Consider the following 26165-nt stretch of genomic DNA (forward strand, 5'->3'; position numbering starts at 1 on the left):
TTTAATTTTATTTGTTTCTCCACACTATTGTTAATGATTGATAAGAATTCAATCCGTTTTCGTGTGGTGGCGGGGCGTGAACTGTTTTCGGCTTCTGACATGACAGAAAAGGTTTCAGATCCGCTGACTTAGTGAAACGTAAACTAGTGTAATACAAAATAATGTAATTTAGTGTGAGATAACATGACGTAACGTAATGTAACATTACATTCATTTGGCAGATGCATACACACACACACACACACACACACACACACACATACATACAGGCAGTCAGTGTATTACAACTGGACTGGACCAACACGCTAACTGTTCCCGTGGATCAGGGGGAACACAAAAGCAGTTCAAAGAAAAATTCCCACCCTTTGGGGGTTTTTTTGATTCCAAAAGGTATGAAAATCACTTTCTAGATAGACACTGACAGAGCTGAGCTAAAAAAAAAAAACAACACCAGGATAAGTTCTGAAACTGTTTAGCAGGTTCATCACAGGAAGGAGGTCTCACTTCCTGGCTGCGTCTTCCTGCAGCATTTCTGATTGTAGGTTGCCCGGACTCTTTGGGTTTGGACCCGTGAAAGACACATTTTGAATGTTGCACAAAACAACATTTCACTGTCAGCACGGTCATTTATTTATTCATTTATTCATTTAGGTGTTTCGGTCAGTGACAGATGACCGCCACTATGGAATAAATCAGAGAACAGCTGATAGGAAAAGACACAAAAGATCACCTTTCTTCTGTGTGGACCACCCAAAATGTTCCCTCAAGCCAAGTGGACTTTGAGTTGTGAGACACACACACACACACACACACACACACACACACACACACACACACACACACACACACACACACACACACACACACACAGAATACTAAAGACCTCTGACACCTGTTCATTTCCGATGGAGAAACTATTAATTTCCTGCCGAAGGAGATAGTGGAGCTACGTCTCTGTCAGAGAGATAACATCTCCTCTACTTCCTGTTCAGAGCTCACAGGTGACAAACAGCAGCTCCACTCATTCTCCATCAGTGACAGGTGGAGGAAAACAACATGTATCAATACTACGCCAGTTTTCAGTTAGGTTTTACCTTGAACTTAGCGCAGTCCGTCTGTGCTGCATTTTTCCTGGTTACTTCCTGTCACACCAACAACAAGAATATTCAGATTTTTAAATATAGTTCATCAGGTGAAGCGTGGTTAGAAGCTTTCAGCAGTACATGAAATCTGTGTGAGGCCACTACCTGTGTGTTGTTGAGAGGTCTATCTGTATTATCTTTAATTTAGTAAGTAATCACAATAAAATACTGGCTACTGAACAGCGATGCGTTCACATACCGCCAATGTGACTTCCTAGTTAAATACACGTTATATATTTGAACAGTGATGCAAAAAGTGAACTAACTACAGTCCGTGACAACGAATCTTTAAACTGAACTCAATGTGAGGATTTGAATCAGCAAAGTGACTCCTGGGCAGATTTATCACATACTGTAACAGCACTTCCATGTTTATTTATACATCAGCTGATGTGTTGGTGAATTAAACTGGACTTTACCTCAAACACTGGCCAGGTCTATTAAATGAGAGGCAGGAGAACAGCTGTCGAGGTCGTTGGTGCCAGTAATGTGTTGCAATGTGCCAAGAAATAAGTGCAGGTTTCAAAATCCTTTAAAAAGCATGTATAAATGTTTGGAGGTGAAATATGGAGAAAAACTTTATGGAAAAAGTAGACGGAATGATGAAAACTTATAGGACTACTTTGAAATTATAATTATCATTTCAATCAAGCACAGTGCAGAGAAAAGGATGTGTTCAACCCGTCACCAATCACCAACTCATAGCGTGCAGTTTTACAGTGTGGACACAAACATGGTACAGTGTATTTAATGGACAGGTCTGAAACAGTTTTGTTGTGTATTTAAATTTTTATTTTTTCATTACACTGCAGTGCTAGAAGTTGCATTTGGATATTTCAGTCACCAACATCCAGGCACTTCAGTGGCTGACACTGGAAACGTAGTGGTCCCATAACACTGGAAGATGCCAGAAGCTTCCAAAAAGACGACAACCCTACAAATAATGGCCGCTGCTGAGTGTGTGTGCAGTGATTGTTCTGCTTAAAAGGAGATTAGGTAATTTAGTATGGCAGGGTAAGAAGTGTACGACTGGTACACTCGCACTGTCTGGCCTCTGAAGGCAAAAACGACTGATATTTGCATGGAGTCTGGTGGGTATTTACAGGCTGTCTTCTCTGTGTACAGTACAAGTTCATTCAGGTTCGAAATTAATAAATGGATCTTGTGGACTACTTCACTGTTTTGACAACAGTGACTGAACAGTAAAGATGGACTGTATGTTACAGACTTCTGCCTTATATGTCAATATTCAGTCTGTTATTGTGTTCATGTCTTTGCTCCAATGAGAAATTCATGTTAATGTACTGCACTTGTAAATTTAATTAAGCTTGATTTTCATTGCATTTTAATTGTCTGACTTGCTGCCGCAGGTCTTCATACAGCCGTCATTTAACACAACAAATAATTAATGGGTTACAATCATTAATTAGTTGTAAACAACTCAAACTCGTGGCAATATTTCTGAATTAAAGTATTCATTTTGTCAGATGCATACTGACTTCTCAACACATGCACTGCCTTCACAAAGACAGAGTGAGACAAACAAAGTTCTTTATCTCAATAATATATCAGGTCCATTTTATCCTCCATAAGAGTAAAGTGCACTTTGAGTGTGTTTAAACACACAGGCAATACCTTTTACAATACATTTTACATTAAAGAAACAAAATATAATATCATTTTTTACAGATTAACAGAATTAAAATGCACCGAGCTGCAGGCGAACTCTGCTTCACCTCTTGGCAAAATGAAGTCTTTACTGCCCCCTGGTGGCGGACAGCAGCAAAGTGATAATATTTTCAAGTAAAATCCATCTTCTGCTTCAGATTTCTTCCTTCATTTAAAAACAAAAAACTACTCCCCTCTTTAGACAGGAGCTGTAGTTTGGTACAACATATGTTGGATGCTGTTATGCTGATTATTTAGAGGAAAACTAAAAGTCATTTGAAGTCATTCTAGTTGCATTTCTTGAGGGAGCTGATATTTAAGTGATAATTGAATTCTTATTTTAACTAGTATTGGTAGATATCATTATAATTGTTGAATATTGTTAAATTATACTGGTTAGATTTGGTTCAGCACTAATGATGGCATGAGCTAAAACATGTGCCATAAATGTCTTTAAAGCTCCGGTCTCACATGGAATTACATCCCAATCACTCAGAAGTCACAACCTTGTATCTCTTATTCTAGTGTTTGCTTTCCAACGCTCTTCAGAAAGAGCCTAAAAATGTACTGTAATCCAGCTAAAATAAAATGGACGCGGTTGAGATCAGCTACATTTCAGCCCCCCTTACTGCAGCATGCAGGAACTCTTTGCAACTTTGTGTTGACCATAAAGATTTTTTTCCCCACAAATTAAAACTTTCAGAACTATTTTGAGACTTCTGACCCCTTTTAGTAAAACTCCCAAACTGTGAAGACAAAACAGAAAATCGGCATCAGTGAGAGAGGAGGCTGAGCTTCTTTCTACTGCTGCTGCTAGTCGGCTAAGAGATCTGCTGTGGACACCTGTGGGGGAACTGGGAAGCTTCCCGCAGCGAATAGTGAAAAGATAAATAAATAGACTTAAAACAAAATAATTGATGACCTCCACTGATGGCAAACGAACTGCAGCTGAAATCTGGAGCCACACTGTACCAACTTCAGAGTAAATAAATTAAAGGTAGAGTTGGGTTTGAGGTAGAGTGCGGCGTGACTCCTGGTTTAGACACCGAATTAATGCTCAGAGGAAAAACTCTCTTGTGCTCACAGTTGGACACGTGCCGACCGCTACAGCAACGATGCCTTGAGGGAAACCCAGCTTTGACAGCGCAAAACTGCTTTGAATTCAGGCGGTTGCGATTTCAGTTCCCCTTCAAGTACAGGAAGCGTCCTCGACTCTGAATCCCTGCCTGCTCCAGAGATGCTGCTCTGACCTCCATGTGGGAGAAACTGATTCAGACAGACTCGCAGATCTGTTTCTTTTCACCGACTCACCTCAGGAGGAGTTTCCCTTTCAGTCTTTAAAAATACAAACAGTTCCCCCTTCGGCTTACAGGAAGAGGTTGATTTTGGCAGGGACGGCCTTACAGCCGGTAGAGGAGAAGTACTGTCCCTGGACGGGAGTGTAGCTCATGTAGCCCCCTACTGCCTCCACCACGTCACTGCGTCCGCAGCTGCCCCGCTGGCAGAGCTGCGAGCGGACACAGCGCTCCACGTGGCTTCGGCTCAGCGGCAGGAAGGGAACGAAGCGGGTGATGAGCTTCTGCCGGATGATGCTGGACTGGAAGAAGCCGCCTGGACGGAGAAACTCACTTCAGTTTCCTTCAGCTGACAGTAATGCAACAGTAACTGGGCCAGTACAGCAATATGCTGGCAAATCAACTGAACAAAGACAAGTGGCTGTTTCATCTCTGTGTTTCCAACATTTAGGTCATTATTGTGCATCACTGCAGTACATTGAGGCTTAGTATCTCCAAAATATTACACTATACTAATGAATGAATATGGATGGTAATTCTCTATTCTATTTTTTAAGTGAAAACTGCTAAAACTGTGGAAAAGTTAGTGTTATTCTGAAACATGTCACGCCTATTCCAGTTCAGTTTACGCTGTTATTAAGATAAATTTGATTAGTCAGCTCTAAATATTAGAGGAATATGAAACATTACATGTAAATAACAGAGCTTTAAAAACAAATATTGTACAGTTAAATTACAAAAGACACTTACTTGTGTTGCTGTTGTAAACCGTTTGTGCGATGGCTTCCTGCAAGTCGGCCAACTTGATGTCCTCTCTGTCCCGTCCAGCCTGCCGGTTCTCCAGAGCCATTTTGTTAATCACCTCCTCTCCTGTGGTGCTGCAGGGAAAACACACACACCACATTCAGAGTCCACAAAAACTGTCTAATGCTGCTATTTTGATGTAGAATTTTTTGCTGAAGTGTCCCGGGGAGAATTTGAACCTCTGCGTATTCACTCTTGATAAAATAAGGAGCTATTCCCTGCTGGAAGTCAGATGACTATTTCACTTTTTGTTTCTTTTCGAACCAACTTCAACGGAGGTGAGAGTGTAACGACTAAACTCTAGTGAACTCTAGTTTCTGTTTCACGTTAGTAGATTACAAAACCATCATTTCTAATTATCAGATTTACTTATTTAAGATTTCCTCTGTTTTACAGGGATCATGGTGGCTGCCCTTGTAGCACCCTTATCCATTTCAATAAGACCACTGCATTGACACAAGATGAGTCCTGACACAGAGGACTCCAGCGAAAAAGCTATCATTCAACAACACACTGTGTTGGCCAATCAGATACTGGACATGTTCACGTACTTTGTAACGTGCACAGTGTAATTCTACTTTCCAGAGTTGTGAAATCCTCTCTCATAGTGTTTTGGTATCTGATAAACCTTCAAACTCATGGATCTGTTACTCAAAATGGACTTCCTGGATCATATTTCATCTTCTTACCTGTACCCCAAGCAACATGCCCCCACCAATGCAGCCCCTTTTTTTCGGTTGGAACAGCCAGTAAGGGTGTGTGTGTGTGTGTGTGTACCCGATGAAGATGTAGATGGCCTTGCGGTAGTTGGTGCGAAACACAACGTGGGAGGGACCCAGGAAGGGCTCCAAGACGTCTATAAGACCTGGAGGCATCTTCTCCATCTCGTCAAAAAAGAAGACCGAGCGAGCGCACTCCGTCAGGTTCCCCTGCACCCAGCTCTTCAACTTCTTCTGCAAACCAAAGGATGGAAATTCAGTCCTGAAAGCAGCTCCAAAGGCTGCAAATTTATTTTCCACCCACCATCATTTTCTTTTCTGCAAGTTAGCAAAATTAAGCATTCGGTAACCCTGAACAAATCCTACTTCTTAGCGTCTCATTTTATTTCTTGGACACATTTAATTTATTCTTTGTCTCGTGATTACTCGTGACTACAGCTGAAGTGATTAAATCACGATTAACATTGCCATACACCATGATCCCTAACTTACCCTGTAGACCTTGACCTGGTCAGGTAAGGGGAAGTGCAGCGTGGGAACAAACTGGTGGACGTACGGGCTGCTCATCGCAGAGCCGTACAGATGATTTCCCACCATGGAGCTGACCAGCGTCTTTCCTGTTCCAGAGGAGCCATGGAAGGACAGCACCAGGGGCCGCTCGGGGCTTTTATTCTGAAGGAACTTCGCCACCTCCTCTGATACGATGTCCTGGGCCAGGTGTTGTCCATAAACATTCTTGTAGAGATCCCACTCCAGGTCTGGTTGTCAGGAAATAAAGACGCCTGTGATGTTAATGTTACCAAACCATCCTCAACACCTACTTGGCTGACTGCTTAATATGTCACATAACTTGTGCCCCTTTTCAACCAAAGGCCCCTGCGGTAGAAACAAGATATTTCATGACTCAAGTCATGAATTTGGTCATTTCTAACTCAACTTAACCCTCTCCAAGCTCAGGATATCTTGGCCTTCGCTGCTTTGATTCTGATTGATTGATTGGTGCTGTACTAGATGGCTGGAGTGCCCTTCAATAACCAAATTAAAGGGATACTTAAAATAAAAATGTATATGCATTTATCTTGTGTTGTTATGTAAATTCATTTTTTTAATTCACCCAATTTCCATGTAAGTTGCAACAAATTGTTACTGTAATTTTAAACAGTATATTAATAAAGTTCCCCCACAGTTTAGAGCTTGCACAACTTACAAAACACTGATTTGTTTTAGTATCTAAAATGTTTAATAACAGAGGAGACTTCCTGTGTTTTCCTTGCAAGCAAAACAGCGACCTAGCAAAGCAGTTATTACAGTAACAGCCAGTTAGCTAACCCTTCCTGCCCTGCACGCGAACAAAACCTATCAAATATATTTAAGTTACCGTTTAATGGACAAACTAAAGTTACCTAGCTATACTTTATATTTTTAGCCTAGCTAGTACAAGCAGCAGCAACCGTCAGTTAACGTTAGCTAGCTACGACAGACGTACATCTTACCTCTGATATTCGGTTTAAAATCGCAGTCACAGCTGTCTGATATGGTGCAGTAAAGTTTCTGAAAAACGCCGCAAACTGGGTTATAAAGGAATAAAAACAGCACAGACAGGATGGCCAACATTTTGGCTGCCTGTTGGCGTACAGAAAGCCGGAGTGCTCCTTCTCCTAACGACGACCGGCCAGTTTGTAGTTTTTCCACTTCGAGGAAACACGTAACGATATGAAAGAGGGGACTACATTTCCCAGAAAGCATCTGGCATGGGGCGTAGTGCGTTGGACACGTTGGAGGATCACAGTCCACAATGCACAGCGATTTTAACAGCATCTGAAAAAATACTGCAAAAAAAACGTGTCGCTGTATATGCAGTATTTTATTATAAATATATTCAAATTTGAATTTATGTAATTACACACTGGACATATTTGCAAAACATGTCACTGTGTGGTAGAATAAAATAAAATAGAAACGTTGTAGGAGCATAGAAAACAGCTGTTTCATTATCATATGATTCAACAGAAAATGTAGACACTCAAAACATTCATATTTGTAATGAACTGTAATCTTGTACAGAAATAAAGTACAGTAAAACAGAACATAGTAGAAAATGTGATTTATACAGTAGAGGGTGCTATTAATGTGGAAATGGTCTATTAAACAGCCAGGGTGCAATTAAGTGTTTTTGAGTATTTATAGAAAAACTGACCAGACTGAGAAAACAATATAGTTTTACACACACACAAAAAAAGACATTTGTTCGTGACACATTACAGTAAGGGGTAATAAAACGTTTTAGGCGAATTTCATAACACCTACATTTAAAAATAATAATAATAATAATAATTTTGTGAGAAAGAATTATGTATGGGTTTTCTATTTCACAATATGCAGCATGAGTCAGCTTTAGTGGAGGCCAAGAAATGGCATGTAAATGACAGTTTTATCCAATAAACTGGCTTGACAGTGAGGTAAACATGTTTATTTGCAATTTTAGATAAATATTAATCATTAATATTATGTAAGGTAATAGAAATGTTCTGTACCTGTGAGCTGTACTCGTGTGGTTAGTTTACTTTCAGTTCACTCACTTCCAGTTCACATAGTGATAATGAGAGGTACAGTATTTGTGATAATGTGATTAACTGTACAGCTTTAATTTGGAAGGAAACAGGAAGAAAAGGGGACGTTTAAAAAAAACAAACAAACTAAACCTCTGAACTGAAAGTGAACTGATCCCGGCACTGATCACAGCATTTGTAATCTCATTAAATATTCACTTTTCATTCACTATTCACTATTCATTAGGAAAAAATCCTAATGATTAACACACGACGATAAACATGATACAAAAAATGCAAATGTAGATACAACGTTATTCTGTTATTGGGTTGTACAATATGACATACAGTTCGTACAGTTGTCGAGTTAAGGAAGGGCCAGCCTTCAGGCAGGCAAACACATTTCTCTACATTAACCGAGCAGACTGAGGCACAGCCTCAGCTCAGGGACTATTTTCATGAAAACAGGCTTCATTTAACGGAAAATGGGGGTTTTTTTTCTGCAGAACAGAAGCACAACAGAGCCTGGCACAGGGATGGATGGTAAGAAACATATCAAATAAAAGATGCTGGCAGCATCAGGTTGATTGCTGACTCATTGGCACTTTGAAACATTAAAGTGGGTCCTCGGTTAGGAATATAGATAGTGATAAATGAGACTGTGAGGAGGATGGTAAATGAGAATGCAGTTTATAAATGTACACCAAAGCAGGAGCTGCGACGCCATCAGACAGGAAGCTGCTTACTTTGTATTTTCTGTCTGACTACCTCATACTTCCAGTGCCTCCACCGTCCTGCATCTAGTGGTTTCTTCCGGAAACTCCTAATTCTTGTCTCTAACTCTGACTTTAACATATAGTACAGTATAATTTAAGCAGCACTCTGCCTTGGGTTCGATCAGTCCTGCTCAGCTTCAAAGGTGCTAAAATACTGGTATGAGAAATGAACCCTTTAGCATGACAACACGTTTGAAGCTAACATTCATCCCGTTGATGTGCTTTTGAACAGGAATCTGAATCCCAACAAGCTCCAGAGAACCAGGTGCATCACAGTCTGTTACATTTGGGCAGATGTTGACTGACAGAGGTGGCGTACTGTTTGAGTCTAGAGTTTAGATGCTTATGAAGTGTGTTTGTGGCTGGTTGAAACATCGTCTTGCTCTCCCTTTTAATGACCTTCCAGTTGCCCTAGAGCAAGTCACCAGAACCCCAACTGCTCCGTGTCCAACAGGCATGACAGGAAGCTCTTCCCGGATAAACATCAAAGTCATTAAAACAGGTCTGGGGTCAGCACGGTCTGACAGGCGGCTCCAGCTTGTTGGACAAGGCGCTCAGCACCTGGTCAAACTTGGCGTATCGCAGAGCCTGGCTCTCCGCGGCTCCCCTGCTCCCCCACAGCAGCCTCATCTGGAAGTCGGTGAGGAAGAGCTCCAGGACCTCAGCCTGCTCCTGGAAACCTGCAACATCAACATCACAACACGTTTTCCACTTTAATCGCATTTTTAAAATCTTCAAATACTAAATTCAGAAAAATCCCCACTGGGAAAAAAGCCCCCTCACTCCTCTATAGCTGGGTAATAAATAATGTTGTACTAATCATTTAAATTACAAGCGACAGGTCGTGTTATTTAGCTTTAGCACAAAGGAGTGAGGTTGGTTGACATCTTGGATGGCTGAATTTACTGTTCATGTTTCATTTTGTTGTCTCTTAAACGCACAGTATGGAATTTCTGCCGCTAGGCGTCTCCCACATCAAAACAATAACAACGGACGTGGTTTGATGACGTCGTGAAGCAGCGTGGGATCGTGGGAGTTGTTGTCTTCACTGTTAAACAACCAACATTGCGGATGAAAATCTGTCTGACGTGACTCAGGCAGAAAACTTGTTCGTGGACGAGGTAGTGTATTAAAGTTTTATTCACGTTACGTTTAGTCACGTTCGACGACTTCCTTCCTCACTCTGACGTATCCTGTGTCTCCCCGGACGTTATAGCAACTAGAGGGAGCGAAGGCAACCAAATGAAACGTGCCGTCACCTTAATTATAATTACGGATTTCTCTGGGTCATTAGACATTTTAATGCAGAAATGTTACATATACCTTTAAGTTGACTAGTGAAGTAATGACAGTACACACATGTTTCAAGATCTCCGCAGCTGGACAAGTAAAAACTGGGTTATTCTCCAAGTTTATTCAGTTTTAACCAGATAAAGGAAATATTCTGATAATAATATTTCATATAAACACCTTAGCCAGGTTGTGTTAGTTGATGTAAAGCCTCTGTGCTGCGGTGTAAAGTTATGTGGTCGTGGCACCTTTCAAAGTATCCTGATTGCATTAGTTTTTGTTTGCAGAAAAATAAGACATGATGTGCTTTCAGCCCTTTCATTCTCGGTGTGCACTGCTGTCTGCCACAGACTCTTTTTGATACCACCACTGGGGGGTGCCAAAGTCTGAACATTTCAAATCCTACAAATAGTAGCTTTGAGGCTGATATCTGAGAAAAGCAAACTAATTAACAGACATGGATTACTAGTTATTATTTAAATGACACTGGCAGGTATATGCCTTTCGTTTTATTTATTCATTTATTTATTTATTTCTGTGCAGGTAGCACGTTGAACTGAAATGAAAAGGTGGGTTTCTATACACATATATACAAAAATAAATGAGCAGACAGCAGTGAAGCGCTTTTCATGTTACATCTAACACTGTAAGTGATGTGTTGTGTGAGTTAATGCAAATTACAACAAACATCAAAGTTCCTTCTTTTTCTTATATTAAATTGTGGCTCTTTCCTTCAGGCTACTATGGACCCTTCATTACCTCATATACCACAGTGTATGTAAAGCAGGAGTGCTGCAAACTGTTTAAGGGTAGGGTTAAATGGCACTGGGAACTGGCTAACGGCCATTTTTTAGATGGAACGGAACAGGAACTGTGGGGAGAGAGAAGGGGACCTGAAATGGTGAAACAAAAACATATGATTGGTTGCCACAAAACTTCGATCTGTAGCGCGTCACGCCCGTCACACAGCGACAAGTGTCAGTTTGTAGCTCCATGTCACCGGCTCCCATTGAAAATGGCTTGTAGCCTGTTGCTTGGTCACCGGTAGTCTGAACACACCATTACTCTAATCTGGTTGTTCAAAACAATGCAGTTATAATGTCCTTCTGACAAGGATTGATCAACAACACAGCCAGCACCAAACAGGCTTCTCTCGCTCTTACCTTGTAGTCTGCTCTCAGCGTTGGAGCGGTAGATGCCCCCCAGCTGAGCGATGGTCCTCGCCGCCCCCAAGTGGAACATGACCACGTCCACCCCGACTTCCACCGTCTCCCACGGCTCTGTCCCCTCACCCACCGCCATGCTCTTCTCCAGCAGAGACAGGAGGGGTAGGACGTGGGGGAAGGTGGTGTTGGACAGCGGACAGCTTTCTGGAGGACAGACACACAGACAGTCAGTGTTTTTTGTTTTCTTCAAATGGACCATCAGGACGCAGTGAAGGAGGACCTCTACCTCTCCCGTCGTTCAGACTCTTCATAAACGGCCTCAGAGTTTTCTCGTAGAGAATAGCGCCCTCTGTGTGTCGCTGCCGTAACGCCGTCCAGGTTTGCTCCAGACGGGACACCTGAGGGACAGAAAAACATCCCCATTAAAACCCAGCAGTAATGGTTTACAGATGCAGGGTGGATCGGTAGTTGGCCTGTTAGTATCGTGGATGGATGCAAAAGACTACAAGCGAGGCGGTCGTTTGTAGTTCTGTGTCCCTTGTCAGGGTGTCTTGCTGTTATGTAAGAGGGATAGGGGCCCGTCTGCATCCAGGGGCCCGTTATTTCATAGTCAGTCCAAGGACATATGTTATTTGGCATTCATTTATTACAGTGAATAAACAATGTAACTATTAATAATGTACAGTTAATTATTGCCTAGAAACAGGGCTTTAAACTTGAGTCTTAACACATTTTTACTCATTTTACATTTGTAAAAATCAACAAATGTAAAACGAGTAAAAATCTTACTTCTATAGTGTTTTAGTTATAATAAGAGATTTCTTTGATGGTACGTCAGGTAGGGAAAACATCTGTAATGGGATTCGACTGGATGTAACATTTATAACCAAGATACTGTAAGTGTACATTTTTCATTACAAAAATAAAATTGGATTTGAATGAAAAAGTACAAGAACATTTTTAGTTTTAGTCTTTTATATATTTTTTTGGTTTGAAATGGAGTGGAGAGGGCTGAGAAAGCAGAGTAGATGCTGACACATTGTATATTTAGATCAGCACAGTCGCAGGCGATGCCGTGATGTGATGTTGCTAAAGATGATCTTTTGAATACAAACTTGAAAATTACAATTACAGACAGAGTTACTTCCTCTACTGTTATAAAGATAAGGCATTTATGATATCTAAAATGTCATGTCACGCTACCAACTTTTATATAAAGAACACAGGACACGGATCGCAGCAATCCTTTTTACAGCACCAATCAAAGATAATATAGTCATGGTGCAGCATTTTCAATGTTTGACAGCGCTCATTGTTTTATATGTACAGAGGGTAAGGGGTTTACACTGCAGGTTTCATTGCAGATAACTGACTAAGTGTTTTAATGCACATGATATAATGATAATAAATATCATCACCTTGATGACACATGATGTTTGGACCTTTGTTGCATGTCATCCCCCCTCTCTCTCCCCATGTTTCCTGTTTGTCTCCACTATCTCTATCAATGAAGGCACAAATACCCCAAAATCATCTTAAAAAGAAGGATATCGGTGTAACTCCAGTCTGAACGATGCATGTTTACCTGCGGCAGCTCTAATGCTCTCATGACAGCAGCGAAGCCGAACATGTTGCCCATGGTGCTCTTGAGCTCAGCAGCGATTTGGATGATTTTATGCAGCAGACCGGCCCTCTCCTCAGTCGTCCCTGTGCAGCCCAGGACATCCACAGCCAACGTGGTCGCCATGGTTTGGAACCTGCAAGAGGGTGGAGAGAGAGGGCGGGGTCGGGGGGTGACATCAGCCCTATATCACCAGTGAGAATTCACATATTGCTTTAAGAGTTAAATTATAATCTTCTCTCAAAAAAAAAAAAGCTCTAGCAACACCATAACCCCCCAAGACATCAAATCACCAGAAAACCAAACTGTTGGATGGATAAAAAATGGAGAGCCAACTTTGCTGTTACCATGTTAGCTTGTTAGCTTGTTAAAAATTAACACACTATCACGTTGAAGCTTATAAGCTAACGTTAGCATGTAAACAGGGCTTTACAGTACGAGCATATGCAAGTGGGTTCTGACTCCCTATAAAGATTTATGAACCAATAAAAACTCAACTTTCTTGTGTGTGTACCTAGAAAAGTACCTGGGCAGTGTTTCACTACAGTTTTGCGTTTTGTTCGATCAAAGAGGAAAGTACAAAGCAGTTGTTTTTGCCCGCGCTGACCGCCGCTTTCGCCACTTAAAATGACAGACGACACCGGCAGCAGATTACATCAGCTGCAGCTAGTTGGTGTTAAGACCATGAGGAAGTCGGGTGAAACTAGGCAGGGTAAACAGCAGAAACTCAGGAAGATTCCTTCCTGAGGGCAGGGCTTAAGTAACACAGAGTAGCTTAAATTTTCTCAGACCATTTTTCACAATTGACTTCCGGATGGGAGCCGAAACCTCTTGATTCTGAAAACAGTGTCCGGACGACTACGACTGAAACCTTTGATACCATGAGTAAGTAACTTAACAATACCTGGCTGCTCTCTGCAAACCCCTTACTGGGTGTAAAGGATCACCACTGTGCCACATCACTGAACGCCCGTGTGTTGACTGCTGGAATAAACTACTGTTTGACAAGGTTGTCTGCAAACTTGGGGGTGAACGTGTGAAGGATTTCTGAATCCTTGCTCACCTCTCCATCAGGTCCAGTCTCAACTGTTGGCCATGCGGCAATGTGAGCAGCTCCATCCCAGAACTAACTCCCATCATCCTTTGCACCTCCGGAGTCACCTCCAGAATTCTGGCCACCTGGGAAACACGGACACATGATTATTGGTCAACTCCTGTATTTGTGTCTTTATATTTCGTGGGCGATTTAATGCACAGTATCTGGCAGCATCATATGCATTTGATTTCAGGTTTGGACTCTTTCTCTTTTTTTTTCTTTAGTTAGTATTTGTATGAGAAAGAAAACAAGCCCATAACCATATCAGAACACCTCGCCATGCGTTATCACCTACTTTACAACACTTTCCTGTACACAGATAATGAATTAAAATGTGCATTAAAACACAACTTTGACATATTGTCATCTTATAGTTAAGTTGTTATGGCTAACGGGTTAGCAAGCAGTTCCCAATCTACACATCCAGCAGATACAGAGCAACATTAGTATTAATTGAATAGTGTTTGTGTCCACCTGATGAATGTAAGACCAATATTCACTCTCCTTCTATCTCTGGTTTGGTCTCCACCAACTCCTGAGAAAAATATCTGGCTCTTTAGCTGCTAGATGTTTAACTTTCTTCACCAGCTCGTCTCTATCTCTGCTGTTTGCTGCTGGGCAGGTAGTGTACTGTGGGTTTTTAGAGCTTTTTCCCTGAAAACAGTTGCCTGTCTGGAAATGATAAAAGCGGTGAAGTTGCAGGACATAAAGTGAAAGAGCCTAAAGAGCCTAAAAGTTCTGCAGAGCTGAGTTAGGTGATAATTCTCTGTGAGTTCACCACAACCATTATAAATAGTCATTTTAGCCACTGTTAACCTAAAAATATGGATTACAGCAGCTTTAAACAGTACCATGCAGTCAGCCTTGGTGATATGTTTGGCTGCCGTCCTGGGGTCGACCTCAGCCAGCAGCTCCTTCACCCTCCGCAGGATGCCCACCTCCAAAGGCTTATTCTCCTTGGGCATCAGCGGCGACTGGTACCTGCTCGGTTTGAAAGAAGAGACCGTCTCCACCACCGGTGAGAAGTACAAGTTCCCATCCTCCACCCTCAGAGGATCGACGCCCACTGGCCCTTCCTCCGCTCGCAGCCTCTCCACGTAGCTCTGAGGGCCGGGGTACAGCTCTGTGTAGCAGCTTCCACCTGCGTCAGAGGATGGGGAGTCCTGGTTCAGATGCGGTTGGGGTCTGTCGTTACACTGTCTGTGGAGGGTGCTGTTAGGGGAGGGAAGGGGTCGGGCGGTATCCAAGCCCCTGGAGAGGGATGGAGCCACGCTGCCTGCCCGGCTAAGGCTAGGGCTTCTAGACTGTGGGGCTGGAGATGGAAGAAGAGAGGGAAAAGGAAAATGTTTATGAACTCTAATGTATGAACCAATGTGTTTAAGTCATAAAATTATAGTTTAATTTGTTAAAAAGGCTCAGTAATTTCCTAAAACAGCTGGTCACTGTAGTTTTTAGCAAACGTTACTGAGACAGGAGGAAATTTGGTGTGTATTAATCCGCCACTGAAAATGTGGTGCTCTAGTGAGTGTTTGGGGCAGCAGGACGGTGTGTGTGGGACTGAGTCAGAATAAACTACAGTGTGTGTGTTCATGGTGATGAAGGAACATGTCAGCCAGTGCAACAGAGCGGCTCGCTGATGTGTTTTAATAGTTTCTGGACAACAATGCAGCTCTATTTGTAAGACTGCACTGACTGAGATGCAAGGGGAGTCGAACCCAGGCTAGGGAAACTGATCACATTAAATGGCATCACCCTGTTATTATGGAAGGAAAAATATCCTCCAGCGTTTAAGTTGTTACTTGATTACAATTCTTACCATTTGAGAATTTAAAAAATTTTAAAAAAGCAAAACTGTAGGTATATCAGATTTTTGGACCCCTTTTCTTCCATATTTCAAATTTCAGTTGTTCCAGTTGTGGAGGGGATGTCGAGTTCTTTTGTTCTGGGGTAAATGAGTTGGTTTATGTTTTCTTTTAATGTTTCTTTACTCTTAATGTGACAATCTGATATTCAAACTCAATGGATTTCTCCTTCATTAAGGTTCAAGCCGCGGCTCAAATTGCCGTGAGCTGGAATGAGCTAGAAACATGAAACGTGGCCCAATAACTGGAAATGATGTGCAAATACTTCCACAGAAATTTGAGGAAAATTAAGGCCCAAAAATGCTATTTTGGAAAGGCCACCCCCCTCACACCGTGACTCCAATTGACTTGAAATTTTTCACACAAGTCAAACTCAATGTGCTCTGCATATTGTGAAAAACAGTCAAATAAAAAGAACTTTTTGAATTTTGACTATCGACACCAAATTTTGTGACACAGCATTGCGGGACTGAGATACACGTTTCTATTGTAAATGAGCAAGATGAGTCGAAAAACATGGCCGCCATCAACCAAAATATCTTCGCACAGAGAGGGGCTTAGCACGAAATTGGCCATAACTCACGATTTGTCCAATCATCATAAATCTTGGTAGATATCTTCAGTCCGTGTTTGGGAATAGGCGTGCCAAAGATTTATGAGCTCAACCCATAGGGGGGCGCCACAAATGCCAAAAAACTGCACCTCAAAACTCGGTGGACAGAATTTCACCAAATTTGGCATGTATGCTCTAGGGGCAAGTATTAACCAACATCTAAAGTGAAATATTGATTGGTGCAAGTGGGCGTGGCCTATCACATATTTGCTTATAACTCAAGATGACTTTGAGCTATCCAGATTAACTCACAGGACACATCCAGCACTACCTCCCGAACGTACACACCGCGTCTTGTTCAAATCCGATGAAGGGGGGACGAATGGCGGAACTTTGAGTGCGCAATAATTGAAACGCTGCGGGCTTTGTGATGATGAAACAAGTGTGTGATTGGTCTCCCTCCTTCTTTCAAACAGAATTAAGCAAACCGAAGTGACTTCGCTTGTTGCTGCTTGTAAAAAGGTTTGAACCCGCCCATTGCCGCCTGAGCCAGGGCCAGACTCTTGAATCAGTGGCACCTTGTTTACTGCGTAACAAGGTCAGTTTCTTTTTTAATAATTGTGAAAGAAGATTCTTCTTCTGTGCTTAATGTTAAAAACAAACCTGCTGTCTCTAAATTACAACTACTATGTTAGGACATATTTTACATGAATCAAGTTTTCATTCGTCACTTTTTGTCAGTGCAGAAGTGATCGCTACTGCAGCTATACAATCAACTGAATCGACAGCACATACTGAATGTACCCTTTCCCTTATGTATTTATCCACCCTTTCATTTTTATTTACGTGTATTTTTACATAAAAATCTTGCATATTGCAGTTTTAACTGGTCATTATTTCAGAGATGAAGTCATTTTTTAAAAGGCAGATTTTCCATTTTCGTGACAAATTCCTTCACCTCAGCTTCTGTGTGAAACATATTTGTTTTAATGTGTAATTCATTTGTCTCGTAAAAGAACATATCAACTGTTTTAAAGTCAGTGCACAAGGTTATGTAGTTCATGTACATCTGGCATGAGTACACTGTTTGGTTACACACTGCGATAACCTTCAACTTGCTTACTCAACAATCATGACTCAACAATCATCTACAGTATATAGGTGCAATGATAAGATTCTCATACATTTAACTGACTTCTCTCCACATTTACATTTAATTCCTATAAGGGTTTTTTTTTGTCTATTTTCATCATTTTGCTTTGTTATATAATTTTTGTTTTTTTGTTTTAATCTTTTTTCTAGTTCTTTTGTTTCCTCTGGTATTTGTCATAACATCTTGATTTTTTATTTTACCTGTACAATTTAATGTTTATTATTGCTGCTTCTGTGTTTTTTATTATCATTTAAAAAAAATCATGAATACATAAAGAGCATTGCTCACCAAAATAAAGGCTTGTTGGAGGTGCACACTCTGATCTGCGCAATAGTCATTTTTTGAAGCGAGCTCTCTGTCAGAGACCTTCATCAAGCGTCCTTTAAACTAAACTAGTTAAAAACTGTAACAGTCATAGTGTTTAAGTTTTTACAGAAAGGACAAAGAGTAGGAAATAAGGAACAAATGAAAAACAAAAGAAATCTTTCTAGTCTTCTTTTCAGATGAATTTGCCTTTGCTCCATATTAACCTGCAACCTTATCTCAGTCTTATCTCAGTACTACATCTAAAGTTCAAGCTTTGAGTTTGCCATGTGAGACTCTCTGATTCTGCTCTCCTTTATGCAACTAACCTGCTGCTGCTGCTGCTGCTGCTGCTGCTACATACCACACAAATTCTGGACTTTAGTCCTGTTACTTCAGTGCCAACGCCCTCCGAGCTGCTCAGACTGTCAGAGCTGGACGACAGTCAGCCGTCTGCTGTGAGGGAGGCTGGACGTACAAACAACAAGCTCGGGTTGACACGTGAAATCTGTTGGCTGAGACGCTCTCGGTAAGTGTTTAGATCAAATAATCAAGACCAGTAAAAGAGTTTTACAAGCTACAATAGCGATAAGGCTGATGGCATGTTAATATAAAGCTAAAAAAAAACGTTTTACTGATGTTTCAGTGCAGTTGTTTTTGTACCCTGAGTACTTGCAGATGGATGCTACGGTAAGTTTCACAGAGCCAGATAACAACTTCCAGATGTTTCCTATTGACAAGCTCAACAACAGGACTGTACTTAATGAATGCATTGAGCAACCTGACCTCAGACTGTGCTTATTCACAACTATGGTATTCTTAAAGTTCAGTTTACAAACTGTGAAGAAAATCAAAGTTTAGAGGCTTGGATGAGCAGACTCACGGCAACAGGAAACACAGTGAGACCCGGATTCAAAAAACAAAATGTTCTATGTAATTACAGCAAAAACATTGAGGAACTATTTTGGAAACAGATGCCTATCAGCTCTCAAAATTGCCTCTCAGGTTTTACTTGTGTATAACTTATTTAAAGGGACAGTTCATCCCAAAATCAAAAATAGTGAGAGTTGCCGAGTTTTGGAGATATCGGCCGCAGAGATGTCTGCCCTTTTTGAATATAATGGGACTATATGGCACTCAGCTTGTGGTGCTCAAAGAGCCAAAAAAAAACATACAGCAATGTCTCCTTCCAGAAATCATGACCCGGTTACTCAAGATAATCCACAGATTTGTTGTGAGCAGTTTCATGTAGGAACTATCGGTAGAAAGAAAATAGTTCCTACATGAAACTGCTCACAACACGGTCTGTGGACTCAGCAAGTCGCACCAAAACAATCTAGATTGATTAAGTAGACTTCATTAAGAAGTAGCAGTACTGGTAAGAGGAAAAATATGTATTTTTGATTTTGGGGTGAACCGTCCTTTTACGTTGTGTATTATCTTTTTAATTCAAATCTGCCATAAATGTATTTTTATCATTTTATCATTATTAAGTATTATCATTAGTAAACCTGATACAAAATTACTTTTGCTCACATAAAATTATATAATAACACGTTTGAAGCACTTTGTGAAGCTCGAGCTGAACATTTTACTGACAGTTATGGTTCTTATTCTTGTAAGCACCATATGTAAAAGCTCCTTTGACCTTGTAAATACAAAAGGCAGCTGCTATTAAATACAACACCTATCATTACTTAGCAACACATGCACTTGAACACAAATCTGTGAAACCTGAGAGAGAGAACATCTACTGAAAGCAAACAGCTTTTGTAAACCTCCTGGGATTTAGCGGCAGGAATTCCCCCACTGTATAGTTTTATAATCAGGTAACTGTTGTTGAGCTGTAGGGAATCTGGGAGTTATGCAAGTCTTGGAGCAGTGTCTCAGTTTGCTGAAAAAATAATGAAAAGCCTTTGTGCAAAGACTTGTTGTGCGTCTGGTTTGTTTTGGCTGCACTTTACTGAAACTGCTCTCAATTGTGAGTAGGTGGAAGGTGGAGCAGGAAAACCAAAATCAATAACCATGTGCCCTGGTGCTATTTTGCATTGTATTGCCAAATTTCTTCCGAGTCCAACTTCTCCTAAACTGTCAACAAAATGACTGTACTTGTATAGTGCCTTTCTAGTCTTCTGACCACTCAGAGTGCTTTACACTACACGTCATTCACCCCATTCATTCACACACACTCACAAACCAATTGGGCAATTTGGGGTTTAGTATCTTGCCCAAGGACGCTTTGACGTGTGGGCTGGGGGAAGCTGGGATCAAACCGCCAAACTTCCGATTAGAGGATGACCCACTCTACCTCTAAGCCACAGCTGTTCGTAACACTCTGTGAGTCACTGGCACCAAGCACCCTGCATCAGTGTCTCAAGCCAATGGTGTTTCTAATCTAATCTTATTATATTTTATTAGATAGTCAAATCTACAATTTTAGTTCTTCATAAAGTTCAGGGCCTCTGCAACACAGCAAGACACATTATTTAATAAACTACCGACCAGAGTCCAGCTTCCAGATGACAGGCTCATTTGATCACAGTTTGTGAGGGGCTGAGGGGTCCTGAACCTTGAACATCTAGACCTGTACATTAGGGTACATCAGAGTATCTTCACGAGGTTCAGGACCTTTGCAAGATGGCAAATCACATCTTTATACAAACCACAAAACAGATTTTGCAAATGAGTCCAGCTTCCGGGCTCAATTATTCCTTAGTGGGGTGTCTTCCAGACTAAAACCAGTTTTTTCGTAATCAGTCATATCTGGTTTTCTGTCCTTTAAGTTCACGTGTTTGTTAGGTTGATACAGACCCTTGAATTCAAGAACTGTAAAGCCTTATTGAGAAGGACAGATCTAACATCCTGTCATCTCTTTTCAAAATCTCTTTCAGAGATGTACCGACTGACCTTGGTAGTACTTGCAGTGCTGCTCTGCTCTTCACCTTTGGTAAATGGAGGGAAAGTCTTGGTATTCCCTGTGGATGGAAGCCACTGGGTCAACATGAAAGTCCTCATCGAGGAGCTTCACTCCAGAGGCCATGAAATTACAGTGGTGCGGCCATCAGACAGCTGGTACATCAAGCCAGATTCCCCTCACTACCAGTCCATCACTTTAAATTCCTCTGCTGGTTTTGATGCGAAACACTTTGGGTCATTTATATCCGCAATGCTGAACATGCGGAGGGAAGGTGCTTCATTTTGGTCTCGTATATCTCTGGAATATGAACTGGTGGTACAATTCTATGAGATGCATAAGAAGGTGCTTCAGATGGTGGGGGAGATGTTTGAGAATACCAAACTGATGCAGAACCTCCACGATGCCAAATATGATTTGGTTCTGACGGACCCTGCAATTGGTGGAGGGGTGCTTCTGGGTCACCGTTTGGGTCTTCCACTTGTCTTAAATGTGAGGTGGACTGTTGAGGGTGAGGGGCATCAGGCAATTGCACCTTCCCCGATATCCTATATCCCAATACCTGGGACAGAGCTGACTGACAAGATGACATTTCCCCAGCGGCTCAAGAACTTCCTGTACTATTTCTTCACGTGTTTTCAAATTTGGTACGTCACAGAACCGAACTACAAACCATTTGTCCATCGTTACTTCGGAAAAGACGTACATTACATGGAGCTGTTTCAGGCGGCAGACATCTGGCTGATGAGGAACGATTTTACCTTTGAGTTCCCCCGACCCACAATGCCAAACATCATCTACATGTCAGGATTTCAGTGCAAACCCTCCAAGCCCCTGTCTAAAGAACTAGAGGATTTTGTCCAGAGCTCTGGTGAACATGGCGTCATCGTTATGACATTGGGAACCCTGGTGGCAAAACTTCCTGAGGACATTGCTGAGGACATTGCCGCTGCTTTTGCCCAACTTCCTCAGAAGGTGATCTGGAGGCACGAAGGCAAAAGACCATCAACCCTCGGCAACAACACCTTACTCTTGGACTGGCTGCCTCAAAACGACCTCCTGGGTCACCCCAAGACCAGAGTGTTTGTGGCCCATGGAGGCACCAATGGAATCCAGGAGGCCATCTACCACGGCGTCCCCCTGGTCGGCCTGCCCCTCATGTTCGACCAGCCTGACAACTTCTTCAGGATGAAAGCAAGAGGTGTGGCAAAAGTCCTGGACATTGCAACTGTGAACAAAGACAACTTCCTGGAGGCACTGAAGGAGGTACTCTATGAACCGACCTACAGGGAGAAGATGAAGGCTCTGTCCAACCTGCAGAGAGATCAGCCCATAAAACCACTGGACCACGCCATGTTCTGGATTGAGTTTGTCATGAGGCACAAAGGTGCGCCGCATCTAAGGACTGATTCTTACAAGATGTCCAAGATCCAGTACTACTCGATTGATGTGGTGGCGTTTCTTCTGGCAGTTATTTTACTAGTATTAACTGTTTTTATTACTGCAGCAAAGTTTTTGTGGCGGAGAGTGTTTTCTAGAAGCAAAGTCAAAAAGGAATGATGAATGTGCTGCAAGATAGTCACATTTTATGGATCCTGATTTCTTGCAAAGAAACTGTTCTGTTCTGGATTTAGAGTCATGTACAGATTCCTAACATGCCTGAGTGTCTGTAGCTGAATGCACCCACAAACCTCCTAATGTCTAATGACTTCAGCCAAAGAGGTCATGTTCCTGTTCTGTTTGTTTGTTTGTGTTTGTTAGTTAGCAGGATATCTCAAAAATATGTAGTTAATTTACAGTGCAATTGTAAAGTCAGGTGATCAGTTTTTAGTCCATATCCAGGAATTTTTAGAAAGATCTCTTGCAGGTTTTTCAAAACATTTTTCTTATTCTCACAAACTTCCGCACTTACTTGAATGAAATGAAATAAGACTTAGAATTTTATAGAAACTGGCACATGTATCTTGTGATTGTCTATCACTAGGGCTGGGCGATGATTCAATATTGTGTATGACTTTTAGTGATGATATGATGTTGTCATATTATTGTTCCACAAATGTACCAAATAATGATTTTGAACAAGCTATAACTAAAAATGAGGGACTACACCGTCCTATAACTAAAAACTTACAAAATGATTTATTGGCAAGTTTTGTTTTACACATATGAAGAGTTTGGTCTTGTGTACTGCATAACAGTGGAACAAAAATGTGATTATTTTATATGTACCTTTGCATATATTCAAGGATTCAATATATGTTTTATCATGTGATACTAGTCTGCAAATACATAATTAAATATTTGTGTCCTAGTTGCTCCCTGGACAATACATATATATATATATATATATATACACACACACACACAGTAATATTTACACACTGGACCATATACTGTATGTACAGCTTACAACTATAATGACATACTGTATAAACAAATACAGTATAAAATAATAAACATTAGAAAATATCATTATTAATATCATAATCATGATTACAACTATATCGCCCAACCCAATCGATCGCTTGTTTTTTATGCAGATGTGAATGCAGATGCAGGTTAAAGAATACAGAACATTTTCTATTATTAAATGTTCAACTAATTTAACCAACTGTACAGATTTGATAAAGGTATGCACACTCTGACAGCATTTTAGTTTGTAATTTGTATTTTTCTTACTTGTGTTTTTTCTTATTTTTTAGAGGTAATTGAAAGAAATATTTCATTAAATTAATAAATTCCATACTTAGTTCACTCATCCAGCAACATTTGTTGTCGTCTTTGTCCAGTTATGTATCAAACATCTTATAATTTTCATTCTCAACGTTGTATTTTCTGCATTAAAAAAGAAAACAACGGACCATACAACTGTACATGTTTACTGGAAGGACATTAAGGCACAAGGACAAGAACAAGTTGTGTTAATGCTTAATAATGGGTATTGTCTTGTTAAACAAAGGATAAATAAAATAAATGGTGACATATTAAATTACTGTTCTGTACTGTACTGTAATCAGATAGCACTTGTAGGACATTGCCTTTGTGTTTGAAGTTTCTGATCATTTCTCAAATTCACTTACTGTGTTACAGCTCTCATGCTGACATATTATATGCTACGATATTTTTCCATTTAGTTGGTTTGTTTGTTTTTTAAAGGTAATTGTTTTAAATAAACAAAGGTAGTAACAGTAAGTTACCTTCACTGGAAATTCTAAAAAACAATTATCAACTAATGCAACAAAAATATATATAAAAGCAGCTATATAACTATAATAAACTACTTAAAACTATAACAAACATTTGATGAAGTAGTGTGTGTGGTGTGAGCACATCTTAAATGTTTAGTGTTTTACTTTTTGACATTTCTGTACTGCAGTTACCTTTCACTCAACACATACGCCAATACGGATATACAGTATCGGTGATGTACTAAAATCACGTGATAACATCAGCCTTGTCGTTGAATCGGTCGATGCTCTTTTTGGCACAGATAGAATCAATAAAATCAAAACATCCTAAAACATTTTACTGTAACGCCACCACCTGCGCACCAACTGTGCAGATGCTGCACCTACTTGGCCACCAAAGTTAAACTAACAGAAGACTCTAATAAACTGACTTGAGACAAAGGGCAAGCTGCAGTTGACTCCTACTGTTTCCTGTTAGCCCTGGGAAATTGGTAATGGAAATTTGGCACTTCACACTTATTTTGGTACTTCACACTTATTTTATTTTATACTTATACCCACCTGGTACTTTACTTATTTTCTGACCTGTTTTTATAGTGTATTGTATTATATTTTTTGCTAGTACTTTCTCCTGTGTGCACTGACGTAAAGGCGAGCTGCTGTAACAAAGAGTTTCCCTTCGGGGATCAATAAAGTATTTCTGATTCTGATTCTGAAATAACTTTACAGTGATTTACCCAAATAATCAACTGCCTAGTCATTGGTCATTAAAGATTGAACTGTTTTATGGGCTCACATACAGAACAGAGCATCAGAACAAAGAGGTGAAAGGGTTAAGTTTTAAACTCACTGTTGTAGAGAGTAGAGAGAGAGGATTCTCCAGCAGTCAGCAGAGGCCGGTCGTCCTGCTCCCTGTTTACATCTGCCTCCCTGTGGTGGAGAGAGGAAGGACTGCATGGAGAGAGAGAGAGAGAGAGAGAGAGAGAGAGAGAGAGAAACAGATGGCAGATGGTTATCACAAAACAGGAAACAGTATCTCATTTTGAATTTGTATGTCATGTTTACTTTCTCAGACTAATAAAATGATATAAAGAGGAAGATGGCTGTGTTTCATGTTGTTGCCAAATGAAGTTTTGTCGCAGAAGAGTTGCACTTTAAAATACAACATATCACAAAAAAAGGACTGCAACAGAGAAGAGCACCGTGTCTAAACTTTCTACACTAACAGACACACATTGTATTTGCCCAAACTAAAATCAGGTAGGGAGTACAGTCACACAAAGGAAAATTAATGCTTTAAACGTAATTCCTACTTATTTTGTGAACCTCTCCAGAGAGCGTTTGTTTTTTAAAATGTGTCAAAAATATTCCAGATTGCAAACTGCAGGTATCACTTTACTGTTCATTTGAATTTTCTTTTTGATCTTTTACTGTGTACAAACGCAGACTGAAACACAGTGTCCCCAGTTTGATTCCACGTGGTGCTCAATTAAATATGTTATGTCCTCCTGGTAATTGACTGAAACACGCAGTAATTAAAAACTTGTGCAACAAATGGAAACATGACTGTTTAGTTTGCTTATCAGGTGGAGCCACATGATAAACCTCTTGGCCTTTTTACGTCTGAACTACAGTTTTACTCAACTTCAGTGTAGGACTGAACTACCGCAAGTGTTTATTTGGTAACCTGATGTGGTGTTAAATTTGTCCTTCATGTGAAACGACCTAAATTAATCCCAAACACCCTAACCCCTGGGTTTCACAACCTTTTCTGGTCTGTGACACAATGATAATTCTTATACGCTCAGTTTTCTAACTGATTAAAAACGACGCTCCAAACTGATTATTTAGAAATACTGCTGAATTAATAAGTCGATTAATCAATTAGTTGATCGACAGAAAATAATTGCCAACAATTTTGATAATTTATTGTTTTTTTAATTGTGATTTATAAGGCAAAAACTCCAAACATTCTGTGATTCGAGCGTCTCAAATTTGAGGATTTGCTGCTTTTCTCTGTTTCATATGAATGTAAACATAATATTATGGGGTTTTGGACTGTTAGT

General features: G+C 40.6%; 3 protein-coding genes across 5 annotated transcripts in view; 1 reads left to right on the forward strand and 2 right to left on the reverse strand.

Moving 5' to 3' along the window:
- Nucleotides 1-1911: 1911 nt before the first annotated feature.
- tor2a (torsin family 2, member A) lies at nucleotides 1912-7383 on the reverse strand. Of its 2 annotated transcripts, none has more exons than XM_044195184.1 (5): nucleotides 7122-7383; nucleotides 6121-6386; nucleotides 5687-5862; nucleotides 4856-4983; nucleotides 1912-4421 (listed from the first exon to the last, which is right to left on the reverse strand). In XM_044195184.1, the coding sequence occupies exons 1-5, from the start codon at nucleotides 7372-7374 to the stop codon at nucleotides 4177-4179; spliced, it is 1068 nt and encodes a 355-aa protein (XP_044051119.1). In that variant the 5' UTR covers nucleotides 7375-7383; the 3' UTR covers nucleotides 1912-4176. The 2 variants fall into 2 exon arrangements, with proteins under 2 accessions (XP_044051119.1, XP_044051120.1); XM_044195185.1 differs by having other exon boundaries at nucleotides 5687-5859; nucleotides 7122-7381.
- Nucleotides 7384-7473: 90 nt separating this feature from the next.
- Nucleotides 7474-26165, reverse strand: part of sh2d3cb (SH2 domain containing 3Cb) — a 36811-nt gene continuing 18119 nt past the window's right edge. For both annotated transcript variants that reach the window (XM_044195186.1, XM_044195187.1), the window contains 7 exons: nucleotides 24950-25050; nucleotides 14978-15438; nucleotides 14094-14209; nucleotides 12995-13166; nucleotides 11696-11807; nucleotides 11407-11613; nucleotides 7474-9633 (listed from right to left, as the gene is read on the reverse strand). In XM_044195186.1, the coding sequence (XP_044051121.1) occupies nucleotides 9464-9633; nucleotides 11407-11613; nucleotides 11696-11807; nucleotides 12995-13166; nucleotides 14094-14209; nucleotides 14978-15438; nucleotides 24950-25050 (1339 nt within the window). In that variant the 3' untranslated portion in view covers nucleotides 7474-9463. The remainder of the gene's footprint in view (nucleotides 9634-11406; nucleotides 11614-11695; nucleotides 11808-12994; nucleotides 13167-14093; nucleotides 14210-14977; nucleotides 15439-24949; nucleotides 25051-26165) is intronic.
- Nucleotides 18305-23900, forward strand: LOC122875732 (UDP-glucuronosyltransferase 2B31-like). The gene is made up of 2 exons (XM_044195188.1): nucleotides 18305-18526; nucleotides 20889-23900. The coding sequence occupies exon 2, from the start codon at nucleotides 20891-20893 to the stop codon at nucleotides 22469-22471; it is 1581 nt and encodes a 526-aa protein (XP_044051123.1). The 5' UTR covers nucleotides 18305-18526; nucleotides 20889-20890; the 3' UTR covers nucleotides 22472-23900.

Source organism: Siniperca chuatsi, linkage group LG5, assembly GCF_020085105.1.
Source record: "Siniperca chuatsi isolate FFG_IHB_CAS linkage group LG5, ASM2008510v1, whole genome shotgun sequence".
Taxonomy (NCBI): Eukaryota; Metazoa; Chordata; class Actinopteri; order Centrarchiformes; family Sinipercidae; genus Siniperca; species Siniperca chuatsi.

Coding starts and splice junctions, on each gene's coding strand:
- tor2a (XM_044195184.1), bottom strand. CDS start 7,374: ATGCTTTCTGGGAAATGTAGTCCCCTCTTTCATATCGTTACGTGTTTC. Junction 6,387..7,121: donor TTTTAAACCGAATATCAGAG/GTAAGATGTACG, acceptor CCTGACAACCAG/ACCTGGAGTGGGATCTCTAC. Junction 4,422..4,855: donor GGTTTACAACAGCAACACAA/GTAAGTGTCTTT, acceptor TTCTCCGTCCAG/GCGGCTTCTTCCAGTCCAGC.
- LOC122875732 (XM_044195188.1), top strand. CDS start 20,891: ATGTACCGACTGACCTTGGTAGTACTTGCAGTGCTGCTCTGCTCTTCA.